Source organism: Mobula birostris, chromosome 29, assembly GCF_030028105.1.
Source record: "Mobula birostris isolate sMobBir1 chromosome 29, sMobBir1.hap1, whole genome shotgun sequence".
NCBI lineage: Eukaryota > Metazoa > Chordata > Chondrichthyes > Myliobatiformes > Myliobatidae > Mobula > Mobula birostris.
This window is the reverse complement of record NC_092398.1, coordinates 28,398,467-28,414,395: the sequence shown is the minus strand read 5'-3', so window position 1 is coordinate 28,414,395 and position 15,929 is coordinate 28,398,467. Positions and strand designations below refer to the sequence as shown.

Genomic DNA, 15,929 nt, shown 5'->3' with positions numbered 1-15,929 from the left:
AAGAACATATACATAAATGACTGATGTGCTGAAGAGGTCGAATTGTGAAAATAAATAAATAATACTGAGAACATGAGTTGTAGAATCCTTTAAGTTTCCATAGACCATAAAACATAGGAGCAGAAAAGGGCCATTCAGCCCATTGAGTCTGCTCTGCTATTCCATGATGGCTGATTTATTTTCCCTCTCTTCTTCTACCTTCTTTGACACCTTTACTAATCAGGAACCTATCAGCCTCTGCTTTAAATATACCCAATGATTTGGCCTCCACAGCTGTCCATGGCAATAAACTCCACATATTCACCACCCTCAGGCTAAAATCCCCTTACCCCTGCCCCTTACCTGCCCATCACCTCCCTCTGGTGCCCCATCTCCTTCCCTTCCTTCCATGGTCCATTGTCCTCTCCAATTAGATTCCTTCTTCTTCAGCCACCTGTCATCTGCCAGCTTCTTACTTCCTCCCCTCACCTCACCTGGTCACATCCCCCCCACCTCACCTGCTCTCACCTACCTGGGCTCCTTCCCTTCCGCCTGCTCTCGTCCCGCTTCCTCTCTCGTCCTGGTGAAGGGTCTCGGCCCTAAACGTCGGCTGTTTATTCCCCTCCGGAGATGCTGCCTTACCCGCTGAGTTCCTCCGCCATTTTGTGTGTGTGCGCGCTGCTCGAGGCCTCCAGCATCCCAGCAGAGGGGCTCTCTCTGGATTCCCCTCAGAGTCCAAAGGCGTAGAGGGCAGGTTAACTGGTCATTGTAAATTGTCCTGTGTTTGGGTTAGGTTGAATCGGATAGTCAAGGGGTTGCTGGCTCGACTCGAAGGGCCAGAAGTCCCTACTCCGCACTCTTATCACTAAATAAATAAAGCTACCTTATGTACTAATATTTTTTGTTTTTACTATTATTGTGTTCTATATCTTTTTTACTTTATACTTTATTGTCGCCAAACAATCAATACTAGAATGTACAATCATCACGGCGATATTTGATTCTGCGTTTTGCGCTCCCTGGAGTACAAATCAATAGTAAATATTTAAATCATAAATCATAAATAGAAAATAGAAAAATGGGAAGTAAGGTAGTGCAAAAAAACCAAGAGGCAGGTCCGGATATTTGGAGGGTACGGCCCAGATCCAGGTCAGGATCCGTTCAGCAGTCTTATCACAATTGGAAAGAAGCTGTTCCCAAATCTGGCCGTACAAGTCTTCAAGCTCCTGAGCCTTCTCCCGGAGGGAAGAGGGACGAAAAGTGTGTTGGCTGGGTGGGTCGTGTCCTTGATTATCCTGGCAGCACTGCTCCGACAGCGTGCGGTGTAAAGTGAGTCCAAGGACGGAAGATTGGTTTGTGTGATGTGCTGGGCTGTGTTCATGATCTTCTGCAGCTTCTTTCGGTCTTGGACAGGACAACTTCCATACCAGGTTGTGATGCACCCTAGAAGAATGCTTTCTACGGTGCATCTATAAAAATTAGTGAGGGTTTTAGGGGACAGGCCAAATTTCTTTAGCTTTCTCAGGAAGTAAAGGCACTGGTGGGCCTTCTTGGCAGTGAATTCTGCTTGGTTGGACCAAATTTATTTATTTGAATTATTTTAAATTTATTTATTGAGGTACGTTGTAGAATAGGCCTTCGAGCAATGCCAGGACAATTTACAAAGACCAATTAACCTAGGAATGCAGAGCAACTGGAGGAAACCCACATGGTCATGGTGAGAACATACAAACTCCTTACAGGCAGCAGTGGGAATTGAACCCTGGTCACCTGTACTGTAAACCGTTGTGCTAACCACTGTGCTACTGTGGGGTGGCGCATCTTATTGTGGTTTTCTTTGTGTTACATCAGAGTGAAGGCTGATTTCTACTTGTGCGTACGGGCTACGCCGTGGTCCTGATTTATACTTTTGCGTAGCCCTACGCCGTGCATAGTTGTGTCTGCGTCGCTCTGCAATTCACCGCCAAAGCACTAGTTGACGGTGGGGTTTCTATGCCATCGTGTTGAGTTTCTTCGTGAGAGACATGGACGACGAAATGCATTTCAAATATTTTCGGATGTCGGCAGGTAGATTTGACGATTTGGTTCGTCGTCTCCAACCACTTATTTCGCATCAGTGTACAGACAGGGCGGAGAAAAGCAACCGGAAATGCGTAGGAGGAAATGTGATGCTACCAAGCAGACCAATCACAGTTGTTGCGGTCTGCGTTGCTGCAATGCGTGAGTTACATTTTTGGGGAGGTGCACGTCACCCTACAGTGTAGGGTACGCGGTACCTACGGCGTACATTTGACGCAGAAGTATAAATTGGGTTTCACTGTTATTTTGTTCGTCTTTACTCCTGTGCACTGGAAATGCCGTTACACATTCCTGAACCTTGAATCTTTCTTCCAGGTAACTCAAGCAAGTTCCTCCCTCATTTCCGGAGAAGGTAAGTTCCACACTTTGTAATCAAGTGACCATATTTATGAATTAATTCACACCGTCTGAGGTGCTCGGATAAAGAAAGATAAGAGATAAAGGTTTATTTGTCACAGGGAAATGTGTTGTTTTTGCATTGATGACCAACACAACCCGGGGGCAGCCCCAAGTGTCGCCACCCTTCCAGCATCATCCCGACCCAAACCCGTAACGCCTGTGGGAGGAAACCAGATCACCCGCCGCCCTCATCTCTGTTCCAAAGGGACGTCCGTCCAGTCTGAGGCTGTGCCCTCTCCCACTATAGGAAACATCCTCTCCACATCCACCCTCTCTAGGCCTTTCAATATTCAGTAGGATTCAATGAGATCACCTCCTCGTTTTTCCCTAAACTCCAGCAAGTACGGGCCCAGAGCCGTCAATGTTCCTCATCTGTTAACCCTTTCATTCCCAGGATCAATCTCCTCCAGACCCTCTCCGATGCCAGCACACCCTTTCGTTGATAAGGGGCCCTGTACTCCAAGTGCGACCTGGCCAGTGCCTTACAAGGCCTCAGCATGACATCCTTGCTTTTATATTCAAGAGCTGCAGGAGGGGATGGGATGGTTGGCTGGAGTAGGTCCGGGGGCTGTGAGGGAGAGAGAATTAATGCACAAGTAGGAAAGGCAAGTCGTTGACTTCGTCTTGCTTGGCCACTCAGTTTTCTTGTTAATAGTTTTAGCTTCAAGCCCGAAGAGGTGGAGGACAACCCAGTATATGGAAACATCAACTACCTTTACACAGGTAAGCAACTCTGGAACCCCTTACCCCGTCAACAAAGCACTTCCACTCCCTTATCTTCCCCACCGTGACTCTCCAGACCCCGAGAGCAAAGCCTAGACGCAGCACACACACGAAATGCTGGAGGAACTCAGCAGGTCAGGCAGCGGCTGTGGAATGAATAAACAGCCGACGTTTCGGGCCGAGACCCATCTTCACGACTGGAAAGGAAGGGGGAAGGCGCCAGAACAGAAAGGTAGGGGGAGGGAGGGAGGACTAGCTGGAGGGTGATAGGTGAAGCCAGGTGGGGAGGAAAGGTAAAGAGATGGAGAGGAAGGAGAGGAGAGGGGACGATGAGGGAGAAAGAAGGAGGAGATGACAGGCAGAGAAGGAGAGGGGTAAAAAGCCTGAGTTGGGAATGGAAGAAGAAGCAAAGGGAAAGGGAAAAAAATTACTGGAAGGAGAAATCGATGTTCCTGCTGTCAGGTTGGAAGCTACCCAGATGGAATAAGAGGTGCTGCTCCTCCACCCTGAGAGTGGCCTCACCATGGCAAAAGGGGAGGCCGTGGACCGACATGTTGGAACGGGAACGGGGATAGGAATTAAAATGGTCAGCCACCAGGGAATCCCACTTGTGGAGCCGAACTCGCTGTGACATGGGCACAGTCGGAGAATTTAATTGCTTCTTTGTTTCATGATCTAGTCCAGCCCAAAGTTAACTCACACACTTCTCTTACGGTCTTGCAGCTTCGACGTGTCCCATAAAGAGAGATTAGTTTTATTTGTCACATGTACATCGAATCACCCAGCAAAATGCACTGATTCATTACAACGACCAAAACTTTTTTTTTTACAAAATTCCATTTAATATAAACTCAAACCACTACAGTTGTATTGTGCAATCACCTAACAAATAAAAGGTATCCACACTGGTTCAGGAGCCTGAAGGTTGAAGGGCAATAACTGTTCCTGAACCTGGTGAGGGGGACCAGAGGCTCCTGTACCTCCTTCCCGAGGGCAGTAACAAGAGAAGAGCATGGGCTTCATTTCACCAGTGTGGATAACTTCACACATCAACACTGAACCGCTTCCACAACCTACACACTCACCTTCAAGGTTTGACAACTCATTAATTATTTGTGTGTTTATCTATATACTGTATCTGTCTATTTGTCTATCTACCTACCTATAGTATCCATCTATCTATCCATCTGTCTGTCTATTTGTCTATCTATGTCTATCTATCTATCCATATAGCTATCTGTCTGTCTGTCTATCTGTCTATTTCTCTATCTGTCTGTCTATTTCTCTATCTGTGTTTATCTATCTGTCTGTCTGCCTATCTGTCTGTCTATTTGTCTATCCGTGTCTATCTATCTGTCTGTCTATCTGTCTGTCTATCTATCTATCTATTCATTCACTTATTGAATCTGTGCAGTTTGTGTTTTGCACATTGGTTGTTTGTCAGTCTTTGTGTGCAGTCTTTAATTGGTCCTATTGTATTTCATTGTTCTACTGTGAATGCCCACAAGAATGGTATGCTGGCATTTATAGCGAGAGGATTCGAGTACAGGAGCAGGGAGGTACTACTGCAGTTGTACAAGGCCTTGGTGAGACCACACCTGGAGTATTGTGTGCAGTTTTGGTCCCCTAATCTGAGGAAAGACATCCTTGCCATAGAGGGAGTACAAAGAAGGTTCACCAGATTGATTCCTGGGATGGTAGGACTTTCATATGAAGAAAGAATGGATGAACTGGGCTTGTACTCGTTGGAATTTAGAAGATTGAGGGGGGATCTGATTGAAACGTATAAGATCCTAAAGGGATTGGACAGGCTAGATGCAGGAAGATTGTTCCTGATGTTGGGGAAGTCCAGAACGAGGGGTCACAGTTTGAGGATAGAGGGGAAGCCTTTTAGGACCGAGATTAGGAAAAACTTCTTCACACAGAGAGTGGTGAATCTGTGGAATTCTCTGCCACAGGAAACAGTTGAGGCCAGTTCATTGGCTATATTTAAGAGGGAGTTAGATATGGCCCCTGTGGCTACGGGGATCAGGGGGTATGGAGGGAAGGCTGGGGCGGGGTTCTGAGTTGGATGATCAGCCATGATCATAATAAATGGCGGTGCAGGCTCGAAGAGCCGAATGGCCTACTCCTCCACCTATTTTCTATGTTTCTATGTTTCTAAGAAAATGAATCTCAGGGTCATATCTGGTGACAGATGTATTTTCAGAATAACTTTACTTTGAACTTTGGCCTGGATGGTGGGACCCTAATATCCAACAATCCCCTCTAACTTTTTCCTACAGCTGCATGGAGCAGGAAATTTTTACACGGCCTGAAAACTGTGTGGCACTTTAGGGTGTGTTTTTTTTTGTAATTTGCATTCCAAAAATATTTAGAATGAAAATTGGAAAATCGCATACCTTTGATTTTATTTATTAATTGAAGAGCAGATTGAAATACAGTACAACAAAGAAAATCTTTCACCTTTCGTAAACTTTTTTTATGTGCATCTAATTCTGGCTGCGCAGCAACGAAGGCTACGTGCGCGGGAGCATTTCAGTTATTGCGCAGCTTAAAGGATACTATGTTTATATCATATAATATTACAAAAACAGGGACACACACCATGATAGATAGTTTATAATATTTTCATAGTTATTTTATTTTATTTGTATTATCTGATGTAGCAACTCTTGAGAGAACATTTATTATACAACCTTGAAATTCATCTCCTTACAGACAAAACAAAGAAACCAACAATAACCCATTTAAAGAAAGACCATCAAACACTCAATGTGCAGGAAAAAAATTGTGCAAACAATAAAAGTGAACAAATAGTATTCAGAATGAAAGTGAGTCCTCAGACATGCAGCCCAGACCAGGCCACAGCCTGAGCTTCAGTTCAGTGTAGAGCAGAGTAAATGCACGAAGCAGCGAGCAGAACTGGCCCGACTCTTCCCTCTGGTCACAACACCCTGAATTTTCAAACCGGCCCAGCATTTAAATCGGCCAAAGTCATCCTCGCTCCGGGATCTGGGCCCCGTTGCTTTGACGCGCTCTGGGCCTGGATCCTGCAGCCACGTTTCAGCCCGTACCTGACCTTTCCAAATCGTCCTGGCACTTAGATTGATCAAACCTCGGGTCTTCCGTCGCCCTCAATCTTGCCGGATGGGCCTCACCCCGGCTCAGCCTGCCCATCTCAAACTTTGAAGGCTGAGATAGTCGCAGTACGGGAATCAGTTATGATGATGGATGCATTCTCTCCGCAGGAATGGAGAGAGCTACCACTTCTCACTCCATGGGAAAGGACAGAGAACGCAAGGTTGGTTTAAAGGCGATTAAGTGTTCAAGTATAGGACGCTCGCAATGTTTTCTTTTTAATTCCCTTTGTCTGGATCACAACGGCAGATGTCCCCTCCTTCACCACTGACTGTCCAACAGGGAGGTAAGCAAGGCAGTATCCTCTGAGAGTGTGACCACCCCTCAGGTCCCTCTATCCAGGGACAGTCGGGAGAAGAGAGTTGATTTTCTCCAGGAGCCCCACCCACTGTCACCACCCCTGGTGAGATGGCGAGCACCCCCCCCCACCCCCTACTACCAGGGTCTTTATGAGCAGTTTCAGGCCCCTTGTCTATGAAAGGACATGCTGGCATTGGTGAAGGTTCAGACAAGCTACGCGAGAGTGAATTCCTGGAATGAAAGGGTTAACGTATGAGGAGCGTTTGACGGCTCTGAGCCTGTACTCGCTGGAGTTTAGAAGAACGAGGGAGGATCTCACTGACACCGATCAAATAATGAAAGGCCTAGATAGAGTGAACATGGAGAGGATGTATCCTATAGTGGGGGAGTCTAGGACCAGAGGGCACAGCCTCAGAATAGAAGGACATCCCCTTAGAACAGAGATGAGCAGGAATTTCTTCAGCCAGAAGGTGGGGAATCTGTGGAATTCATTGCCACAGACGGCTGTGGAGGCCAAGTCATTCGGTATATTTAAAGTGGAGGTTGAAAGGTTCATGATTAGTGAGGGCTTCAAAGGTTATGAAGAGAGGCGTAATAAATCAGCCATGATGGGATGGCAGGGCACACTTGATGGGCCGAATGGCCTACTTCTGCTCCTACATCTTGTGTTCTTGCTCTCTGTCCCATGAACGAGATCAAAGGTGATGGCGACAGAGGATGTCACGGATGACAAACTACTCAGACAGGAAGCCGGAGGCTTTCGCAGCAAGCTCTCGGCCGCACCACAAGAGTTTACACAGTGCCTGCCCCCTTTATCCCCCGGCTGCGGGAGAGCAGAAACCACCGCCCCCCCCCAACCCCAGAAGCTGATCATAACCAGGGGAAGCAGCTGTGAAGTTGTCACAGTATTTGACGGTGACAGGTCGGGAGGTGGGGTGCGACCCTTACACCAAGAGTATCAGGAATGGGTGGGGGCACGGTTCTTGTTATCGAACCTACACCACATTCTCTTTGCCTGCTGAGAGGAACTCAGCACAATGAAGTCATGGTAACTCTGTCACTGGTCCATCCCTTGTCCCGACACGAGGCGGAGTGGGTCCCCTCCAAATCTCGGGACCTTCCAAAGCCGCTGCGAGCAAGGTCCCATCACTGTTGACCGTGACAGCCCGCAGTTTTTTTTGGGAGGGGGAGAAGTTTTCTTCCAGATAAGTCCTTGACCTGGGAGTGTGTGATGGGACAGTGTGGAGGGAGATTCAGTCTGTGTCTGACCCCAGGAGTGTGTGATGGGACGGTGTGGAGGGAGCTTCACTCTGTGTCTGACCCCGGGAGTGTGTGATGGGACGGTGTGGAGGGAGCTTCGCTCTGTGTCCAACCCCGGGAGTGTGTGATGGGACAGTGTGGAGGGAACTTCGCTCTGCATCCGACCCCGGGAGTGTGTGATGGGACGGTGTGGAGGGAGTTTCGCTCTGCGTCCGACCCCGGGAGTGTGTGATGGGACAGTGTGGAGGGAGATACACTCTGTGTCTGACCCCGGGAGTGTGTGATGGGACAGTGTGGAGGGAGCTTCACTCTGTGTCTGACCCTGGGAGTGTGTGATGGGACGGTATGGAGGGAGCTTCACTCTGTGTCTGACCCCAGGACTGTGTGGAGGGAGCTTCACTCTGTGTCTGACCCCGGGAGTGTATGATGGGACGGTGTGGAGGGAGGTACACTCAGTGTCTGACCCCGGGAGTGTGTGATGGGACAGTGTGGAGGGAGATACGCTCTGTGTCTGACCCCGGGAGTGTGTGATGGGACAGTGTGGAGGGAGCTTCACTCTGTGTCTGACCCCGGGAGTGTGTGATGGGACAGTGTGGAGGGAGATACACTCTGTGTCTGACCCCGGGAGTGTGTGATGGGACAGTGTGGAGGGAGCTTCACTCTGTGTCTGACCCTGGGAGTGAGTGATGGGACGTTGTGGAGGGAGCTTCACTCTGTGTCTGACCCCGGGAGTGTGTGATGGGACGGTATGGTGGGAGCTTCACTCTGTGTCTGACCCCAGGACTGTGTGGAGGGAGCTTCACTCAGTGTCTGACCCCGGGAGTGTGTGATGGAACAGTGTGGAGGGAGATTCACTCTGTGTCTGACCCCGGGAGTGTGTGATGGGATGGTGTGGAGGGAGGTACATTCAGTGTCTGACCCCGGGAGTGTGTGATGGGACGGTGTGGAGAGGGTTGAGTGCGTTATATACTTTCCTCTCTCTCTCGCTCAGAGACAGATCTGCTATGCCAAGCTCGAACTCCCCGCGTCACGAGACCAGCAGGGTCGTAAGCTGAGCAAGACACAATACACCGACATCTTGAACATGTTAACGCGCGGACACGAGGAGCAGCAGGCGCTGGACGGGACCTTGGAGTCTCGGAAGGGTAGCACCCAGAGCAGCACCTTGTCACCCACCTCGAACAGCGAGCTCCTCGACCTCGGGTCATCAGACCTGTACGCCTCTGTGCGCCTGGGGAGGCGGGAGGGGAAAATCTGTGGGCAGGACTACGCCAACAAAGAGACCCTTAAAGGCCAGTAGCAACAGACAGCAGCACGCACTGCAGACCTGCACTTGGGTGAGTTACCAGCACACGGCATCTGAGGCAAACTCCTGTGTCCCAAGCTGTGTGTCAGTATTTACAGGGGTCCCGGGGAGTGTGTCTGTATCTACAGGGGGTCCCGGGGAGTGTGTCAGTATTTACAGAGGGTCCCGGGGAGTGTGTCAGTATTTACAGGGGGTCCCGGGGAGTGTGTCTGTATTTACAGGGGGTCCTGGGGAGTGTGTCAGTATTTACAGGGGGTCCCGGGGAGTGTGTCAGTATTTACAGAGGGTCCCGGGGAGTGTGTCTGTATCTACAGGGGGTCCCGGGGAGTGTGTCAGTATTTACAGGGGGTCCTGGGGAGTGTGTCAGTATTTACAGGGGGTCCCGGGGAGTGTGTCAGTATTTACAGAGGGTCCCGGGGAGTGTGTCAGTATTTACAGGGGGTCCCGGGGAGTGTGTCTGTATTTACAGGGGGTCCTGGGGAGTGTGTCAGTATTTACAGGGGGTCCCGGGGAGTGTGTCAGTATTTACAGGGGGTCCCAGGGAGTGTGTCAGTATTTGCAGAGTGTCCCAGTATTTACAAGTGTTCACCAGGAGTGTATCAGTATTTACAGGGGTCCCGGGGAGTGTGTCAGTATTTACAGGGGTCCCGGGGAGTGTGTCAGTATTTACAGGGGGTCCCGGGGAGTGTGTCAGTATTTACAGAGGGTCCCGGGGAGTGTGTCAGTATTTACAGGGGTCCCGGGGAGTGTGTCAGTATTTACAGGGGTCCTGGGGAGTGTGTCAGTATTTACAGGGGTCCTGGGGAGTGTATCAGTATTTACAGGGGGTCCTGGGGAGTGTGTCAGTATTTACAGGGGTCCTGGGGAGTGTGTCAGTATTTACAGGGGTCCTGGGGAGTGTATCAGTATTTACAGAGGGTCCTGGGGAGTGTGTCAGTATTTACAGGGGTCCCGGGGAGTGTGTCAGTAATTACAGAGGGTCCTGGGGAGTGTGTCAGTATTTACAAGTGTTCACCAGGAGTGTGTCAGTATTTACAGGGTGTCCCGGGGAGTGTGTCAGTATTTACAGGGTGTCCCGGGGAGTGTGTCAGTATTTACAGGGGGTCCTGGGGAGTGTGTCAGTATTTACAGAGGGTCCTGGGGAGTGTGTCAGTATTTACAGGGGTCCCGGGGAGTGTGTCAGTATTTACAAGTGTTCACCAGGAGTGTGTCAGTATTTACAGGGGGTCCTGGGGAGTGTGTCAGTATTTACAGGGGGTCCTGGGGAGTGTGTCAGTATTTACAGGGGGTCCCGGGGAGTGTGTCAGTATTTACAAGGGATCCCGGGGAGTGTGTCAGTATTTACAGGGTGTCCCGGGGTGTGTGTCAGTATTTACAGGGGGTCCTGAGGAGTGTGTCAGTATTTACAGGGTATCCCAGGGAGTGTGTCAGTATTTACAGGGGTCTCGGGGAGTGTGTCAGTATTTACAAGTGTTCACCAGGAGTGTGTCTGTATTTACAGGGGTCTCGGGGAGTGTGTCGGTATTTACAGGGGTCCCAGGGAGTGTGTCAGTAATTACAGAGGGTCCTGGGGAGTGTGTCAGTATTTACAAGTGTTCACCAGGAGTGTGTCAGTATTTACAGGGGGTCCTGGGGAGTGTGTCAGTATTTACAGGGGGTCCCGGGGAGTGTGTCAGTATTTACAGGGGGTCCTGGGGAGTGTGTCAGTATTTACAGGGGGTCCCGGGGAGTGTGTCAGTATTTACAAGGGATCCCGGGGAGTGTGTCAGTATTTACAGGGTATCCCAGGGAGTGTGTCAGTATTTACAGGGGTCTCGGGGAGTGTGTCAGTATTTACAAGTGTTCACCAGGAGTGTGTCTGTATTTACAGGGGTCTCGGGGAGTGTGTCGGTATTTACAGGGGTCCCAGGGAGTGTGTCAGTAATTACAGAGGGTCCTGGAGAGTGTGTCAGTATTTACAAGTGTTCACCAGGAGTGTGTCAGTATTTACAGGGTGTCCCGGGGAGTGTGTCAGTATTTACAGGGGGTCCTGGGGAGTGTGTCAGTATTTACAGAGGGTCCTGGGGAGTGTGTCAGTATTTACAGGGGTCTCGGGGAGTGTGTCAGTAATTACAGAGGGTCCTGGGGAGTGTGTCAGTATTTACAAGTGTTCACCAGGAGTGTGTCAGTATTTACAGGGGGTCCCAGGGAGTGTGTCTGTATTTACAGGTGTCTCAGGGAGTATGTCAGTATTTACAAGTGTTCACCAGGAGTGTGTCAGTATTTACAGGGGTCTCGGGGAGTGTGTCAGTATTTACAAGTGTTCACCAGGAGTGTGTCTGTATTTACAGGGGTCTCGGGGAGTGTGTCGGTATTTACAGGGGTCCCAGGGAGTGTGTCTGTATTTACAGGGGTCTCGGGGAGTGTGTCAGTATTTACAAGTGTTCACCAGGAGTGTGTCTGTATTTACACGGTTTGAGGCGGTCTCTGTAGAGTGGGTAATTATTTACAGGGTTCCCTGGTAATGAGTCGGTAACTATAAGGGGTTCCTGGACTGTCTCAGTATTTATAGAGGACTGTGTCTGTATTTATATAGGGTCTTGGTTTTGTGACTGCACACCAGGCAGACAATCTCTGAAGAGTATTGATAATGGCTGGGGTCACCCATCTTGTAAAGACACTGCCGTGAAGGTGGCGATCACAGACAACTTCTGTAGAAAAATTTGCTAAGAACAATCATAGTCATGGAAAGACCAAAATCGCCTACATCATAAGACATGGCACATAATGGAGTGCGTCAGTATTCATAGGGGTCCTGAGAATGAGTCATTATTTACAGGGAGAATGTGTCAGTAGTTTACAAAGAGTCACGGGGAGTTTGTCAGTGCTTACAGGTGTCCCTGTAAGGGGCTCAGTATTTACAGAGGAGTATGTCAGTTTCTGCATCGGTTCTCTTGGAGTGTGTCAGCATTTACAGAGGGTCCCTGGCTTGAGTCAGTAGACATAGCGTTCCCTGGCGTCTGCAGAGGGAGTACCAGATTGTGTTCTATTCACTGTGAGCCGCAGGAGAGACTCTGTGCGAGCTGCCCCTAGCCTCACGGGCCCATGTGCCTGGAGTTGTTGGTCTCTGCTGCCACCTCCTGCCCAGGAGGAGGAATTGATCTTGGAACTCCTGTTCCCACTTGGGGGAGAACGAGGGGCTTCTGTTGGAAAATAAGGGGGAATTTGAGACAGGAAATAACTTTTTCACTCACAAGTTTGTGCATCTTTGGAACTGTCTTCCTCCAAGGTCAGTGGAAGCCGTCATTCTAAATTTCATAATAATTAGATATTTTAATATTTTCATGTTCTCTGTATAATTTATTTATGTATTATTACTTTTTGCATTTGCAGTTTGTCTTTTTTTCCACACATTTTGCCTGTTTGTCAGTCTTTGTGTGCAGATCTTCACTGATTGTATTTTATTTCTTTGTCCTGCTGTGAATGCCCGCAAGTAAATGAATCTCAGTGTGACATACACTCAGTGGCCACTTTATTAGGTACACCTGCTCGTTAATGCAAATTACTTAATCAGCCAATCATGTGGCAGTAACTCGATGCATAAAAGCATGCAGACATGGTCAAGAAGTTCAGTTATTGATCAGACTAAACATCAGAATGGGGAAGAAATGTGATCCAAGTGACTTTGACTGTGGAATGATTGTTGGTGCCAGATGGGGTGGTTTGAGTATCTCAGGAACTGATATCCTAGGATTTTCACGCAAATAGTCTCCAGGGTTTACAGAGAATGGTGTGAATAACAAAAAAAAAGAAATCCAGTGGGCAAAAACGTCTAGTTAATGAGCGAGGTCAAAGCTGACAGGAAAATGACAGTAACTGAAATAACCACACGTTACAACAGTGATGTGCAGAAGAGCATCTCTGAATGCACAACATGTCAAACCTTGAAGTGGATGGGCTACAGCAGCAGAAGACCATGAATGTACACTCAGTGACAACTTTATCAGGTACAGGAGGTACTGAATGAAGTGGCCACTAGGTGTAGATTAAATATTTTTATGGTCTCAGCATTTTAGTATTTGTAATTGCAGTTTGTTTGGTCTTTTTTGCACATTGGTTGCTTGTCAGTCTTCGTGTGTAGCTTTTCACCGATTCTTATTGCATTTCTTTGCTCTCCTGTGAATGCCCACAAGAAAATGAATTCCAGGGTAGTAGATGGTGACGTGTATGTACCTTAAGAATAAATTTACTTTGAACTTTGAAGTGAGGGTTTGGAAGGTTACTCTGAGGGAGACAGAAAAGCAGAGGAAAGCCTCCAATCAGATCAGCCCAGCCTCGTTAAACAGAACAGGTTCGAGGGGCTGAACGGCTAATTTTGTGCGTTCATGTTTTCATGCACATGTAGAGTTTTATTCTGTCTGCAATCTATTATTCTGATAGCTCTGTAGCTCTCACAAACCATTAACTCGATCCTCTCTCCACAGATGCTGCCCAACCAGACAGGTGCTTCCAGCATTTTTGGTATAATTTCCCCACAGTCTGATGGATGATCTCTTTTACTGATGTTGGTTCAGGGATAAATAACGGTCCTTAAGATCGCTGGGGAGAGTTCACCCATTTGCCTGCCTGCCAAATTCCTTGCACATGGCACCTGAGAGGGGAGATGGGACCTCAGTGTCCACCTTCCAAAATATTAGGATGTCCTGAGACTCCATCCAAAACTGCCTTCCCCACTGTGTTGTGCTCCCTGAGGTCCAAACCTCCCACAGGATGGTGCTCCCTTGGGAGCACGCCACCAGTGGTGTGGTGCTCCCTCACCACCCCTTTTTTTGTATCAAAACTATAAAAGTTTACTTACAACACACAGACACAAGATAACCAATATTTACAAGACAGTAGTTATGCTTAAATTACTATATGGTCACTACCGTCTATAAAACAGTCTAGACCACAGGGAGACCACCACTCACGGAAATCCCCCAGTGTGCCCGCTGCAACCGCGTGCTCCCTCTCCAAGGACAGCCAGGCACGGGCGTATCCTCGGAAAAGGGGCAGGCAGTCAGCCCGGGCAGCGCCCTCCACCTTCCGCCGTCTAGACCTGTGGATGCCCTCCTACGATGTGGCGCACCCTCCTGGCCCCTCCCAGGGTGCGGTCTCCCCCCACCGCCCCTCCCAGAATGTAGCACTCCCTCACCGCCCCTGCTGCGGCGCTGTGCCGCCTCCCGACCCTCCCAGCAGGAAGCCGAAGGTCAGCAGGCACAGAAAGACACCACTCCCAGCCGGCTCTCCTCAGAGTCACTTGGCGCCCACGTTTGGAGAGACGTCACTGGGTCCGAATCCTGCAACTTTCCCTCCACCCTCCCTGGATAGACAGCAACCTCAGCAGTGACTGAGGCCAAATGCCTCAAATAAACAAGAATGTAAATATCCTACACGACTTTGTCTCAGCCAGGTTCCCCGGTGTCGTACCGGGAGAATGGCATTTCTTATAAATCCTTTTTGTGTATTATATCCAAGAATTTTTAATAAAGTATTAACCAATCTTAAGCTGTTGTTCTCCTGCCCATGACCCTTGTGACACTGTGTGCGAGTGTGTGCGTGCGGTTGGAATTTACACCTTCTCCTCTTCTGTGACCGTGCGAGCCTTCGCCTAGAGGCTCACGTGACGTTTTACAGCAGCGGCAATCACCAAGCGGGCTCCAACTCCTGCTGATGCCCGTAAGGAGTCTGTTCGTTCTCCCCGTGACCGCGAGGGTTTCCTCTGGGTGCTACGGCTTCCTCCCATGTTCCAATAATGTACAGGCTAATGTTAGTGAGTTGCGGCCATGTTATCTTGGCGCCGGAAGCATGGTCCAGCACAACCCTGTTTTGACTTGCTGCAGTTGACACATTTCGCTGCGTCTTACAGGTAAGATGGCAGCGCACGCGGGCGCAGCGGCCTCTCTGGGTCGAATCAAAGGTGTGATTACTCACCCTTTACGTCTGTTCTTTTTTTTAAAATTGCAACACTGCTGGATATTAGCAACATGCAATACTCCACGTCTACCCCAGCATTGAGTTGCTTGTTAGTGGTGGAGCTGCATACCGTGTTGCCGCCTGGAGTTATTGTGTACCATTGTTGTGCCGAGGTGTTGCGCGGTCCAACAAACGGCGCTAAAGATTGTTTAGCCATTTTCATTGTGATCACGAGGCTCTGGTGGACACTGGTAATGGAGAGTACTCTCTAAGTCCGGTTCACTGGCGAGACCTACGGCAGGGAGCTGCACCGTCTCAGTTGTTGCCGCAGTATCGCCTGTTGCAGCTGCCCGGGAGAGGGGACACTAGAGGCGGTGTGGGGGAGAGCAGAGGAATCCATACTGGGTCAGGGACTGGCAAACACTTCTCATACAGTTTTTCTTGTGATCGCAAGAGCCTGGTGACACTACAAACTTCTGCAAGTCCGGTTCATCAGCTCAGTGGGGTGACTGACAGAGAGGGAGCCGTGTGGCCTCGGTCTCCCATTGATTCTGCTCTCATGCGCTCGCTTCCCAGAAGACAAGCTGGATAGCCTTCAGCTGTGGGAGATGAGGAACTGCTGCGTGCTTGTTCTTGCAGGAACATGGCTCCAGGACGACATCCCTTGCACCAACAGCCTTCAAGCCATGACACTCAGGGACCTGTGCTGATATTATTTTGAGACTGTGTGGTAGGTGTACTGTGTGTAACTGCATGTACTGTATTTTGAAAACTGATCCCAGAGGAATACTAACAAAAGGAATTCTGC

General features: G+C 49.1%; 1 protein-coding gene across 1 annotated transcript in view; it reads left to right on the top strand.

Moving 5' to 3' along the window:
• Positions 1-14,724, top strand: part of LOC140190029 (uncharacterized) — a 57,106-nt gene extending 42,382 nt beyond the window's left edge. The window contains exons 4-8 of the mRNA XM_072246432.1: positions 2,374-2,410; positions 3,113-3,180; positions 6,432-6,484; positions 8,873-9,218; positions 13,651-14,724. Of these exons, the coding sequence (XP_072102533.1) occupies positions 2,374-2,410; positions 3,113-3,180; positions 6,432-6,484; positions 8,873-9,181 (467 nt within the window). The 3' untranslated portion in view covers positions 9,182-9,218; positions 13,651-14,724. The remainder of the gene's footprint in view (positions 1-2,373; positions 2,411-3,112; positions 3,181-6,431; positions 6,485-8,872; positions 9,219-13,650) is intronic.
• Positions 14,725-15,929: the final 1,205 nt, after the last annotated feature.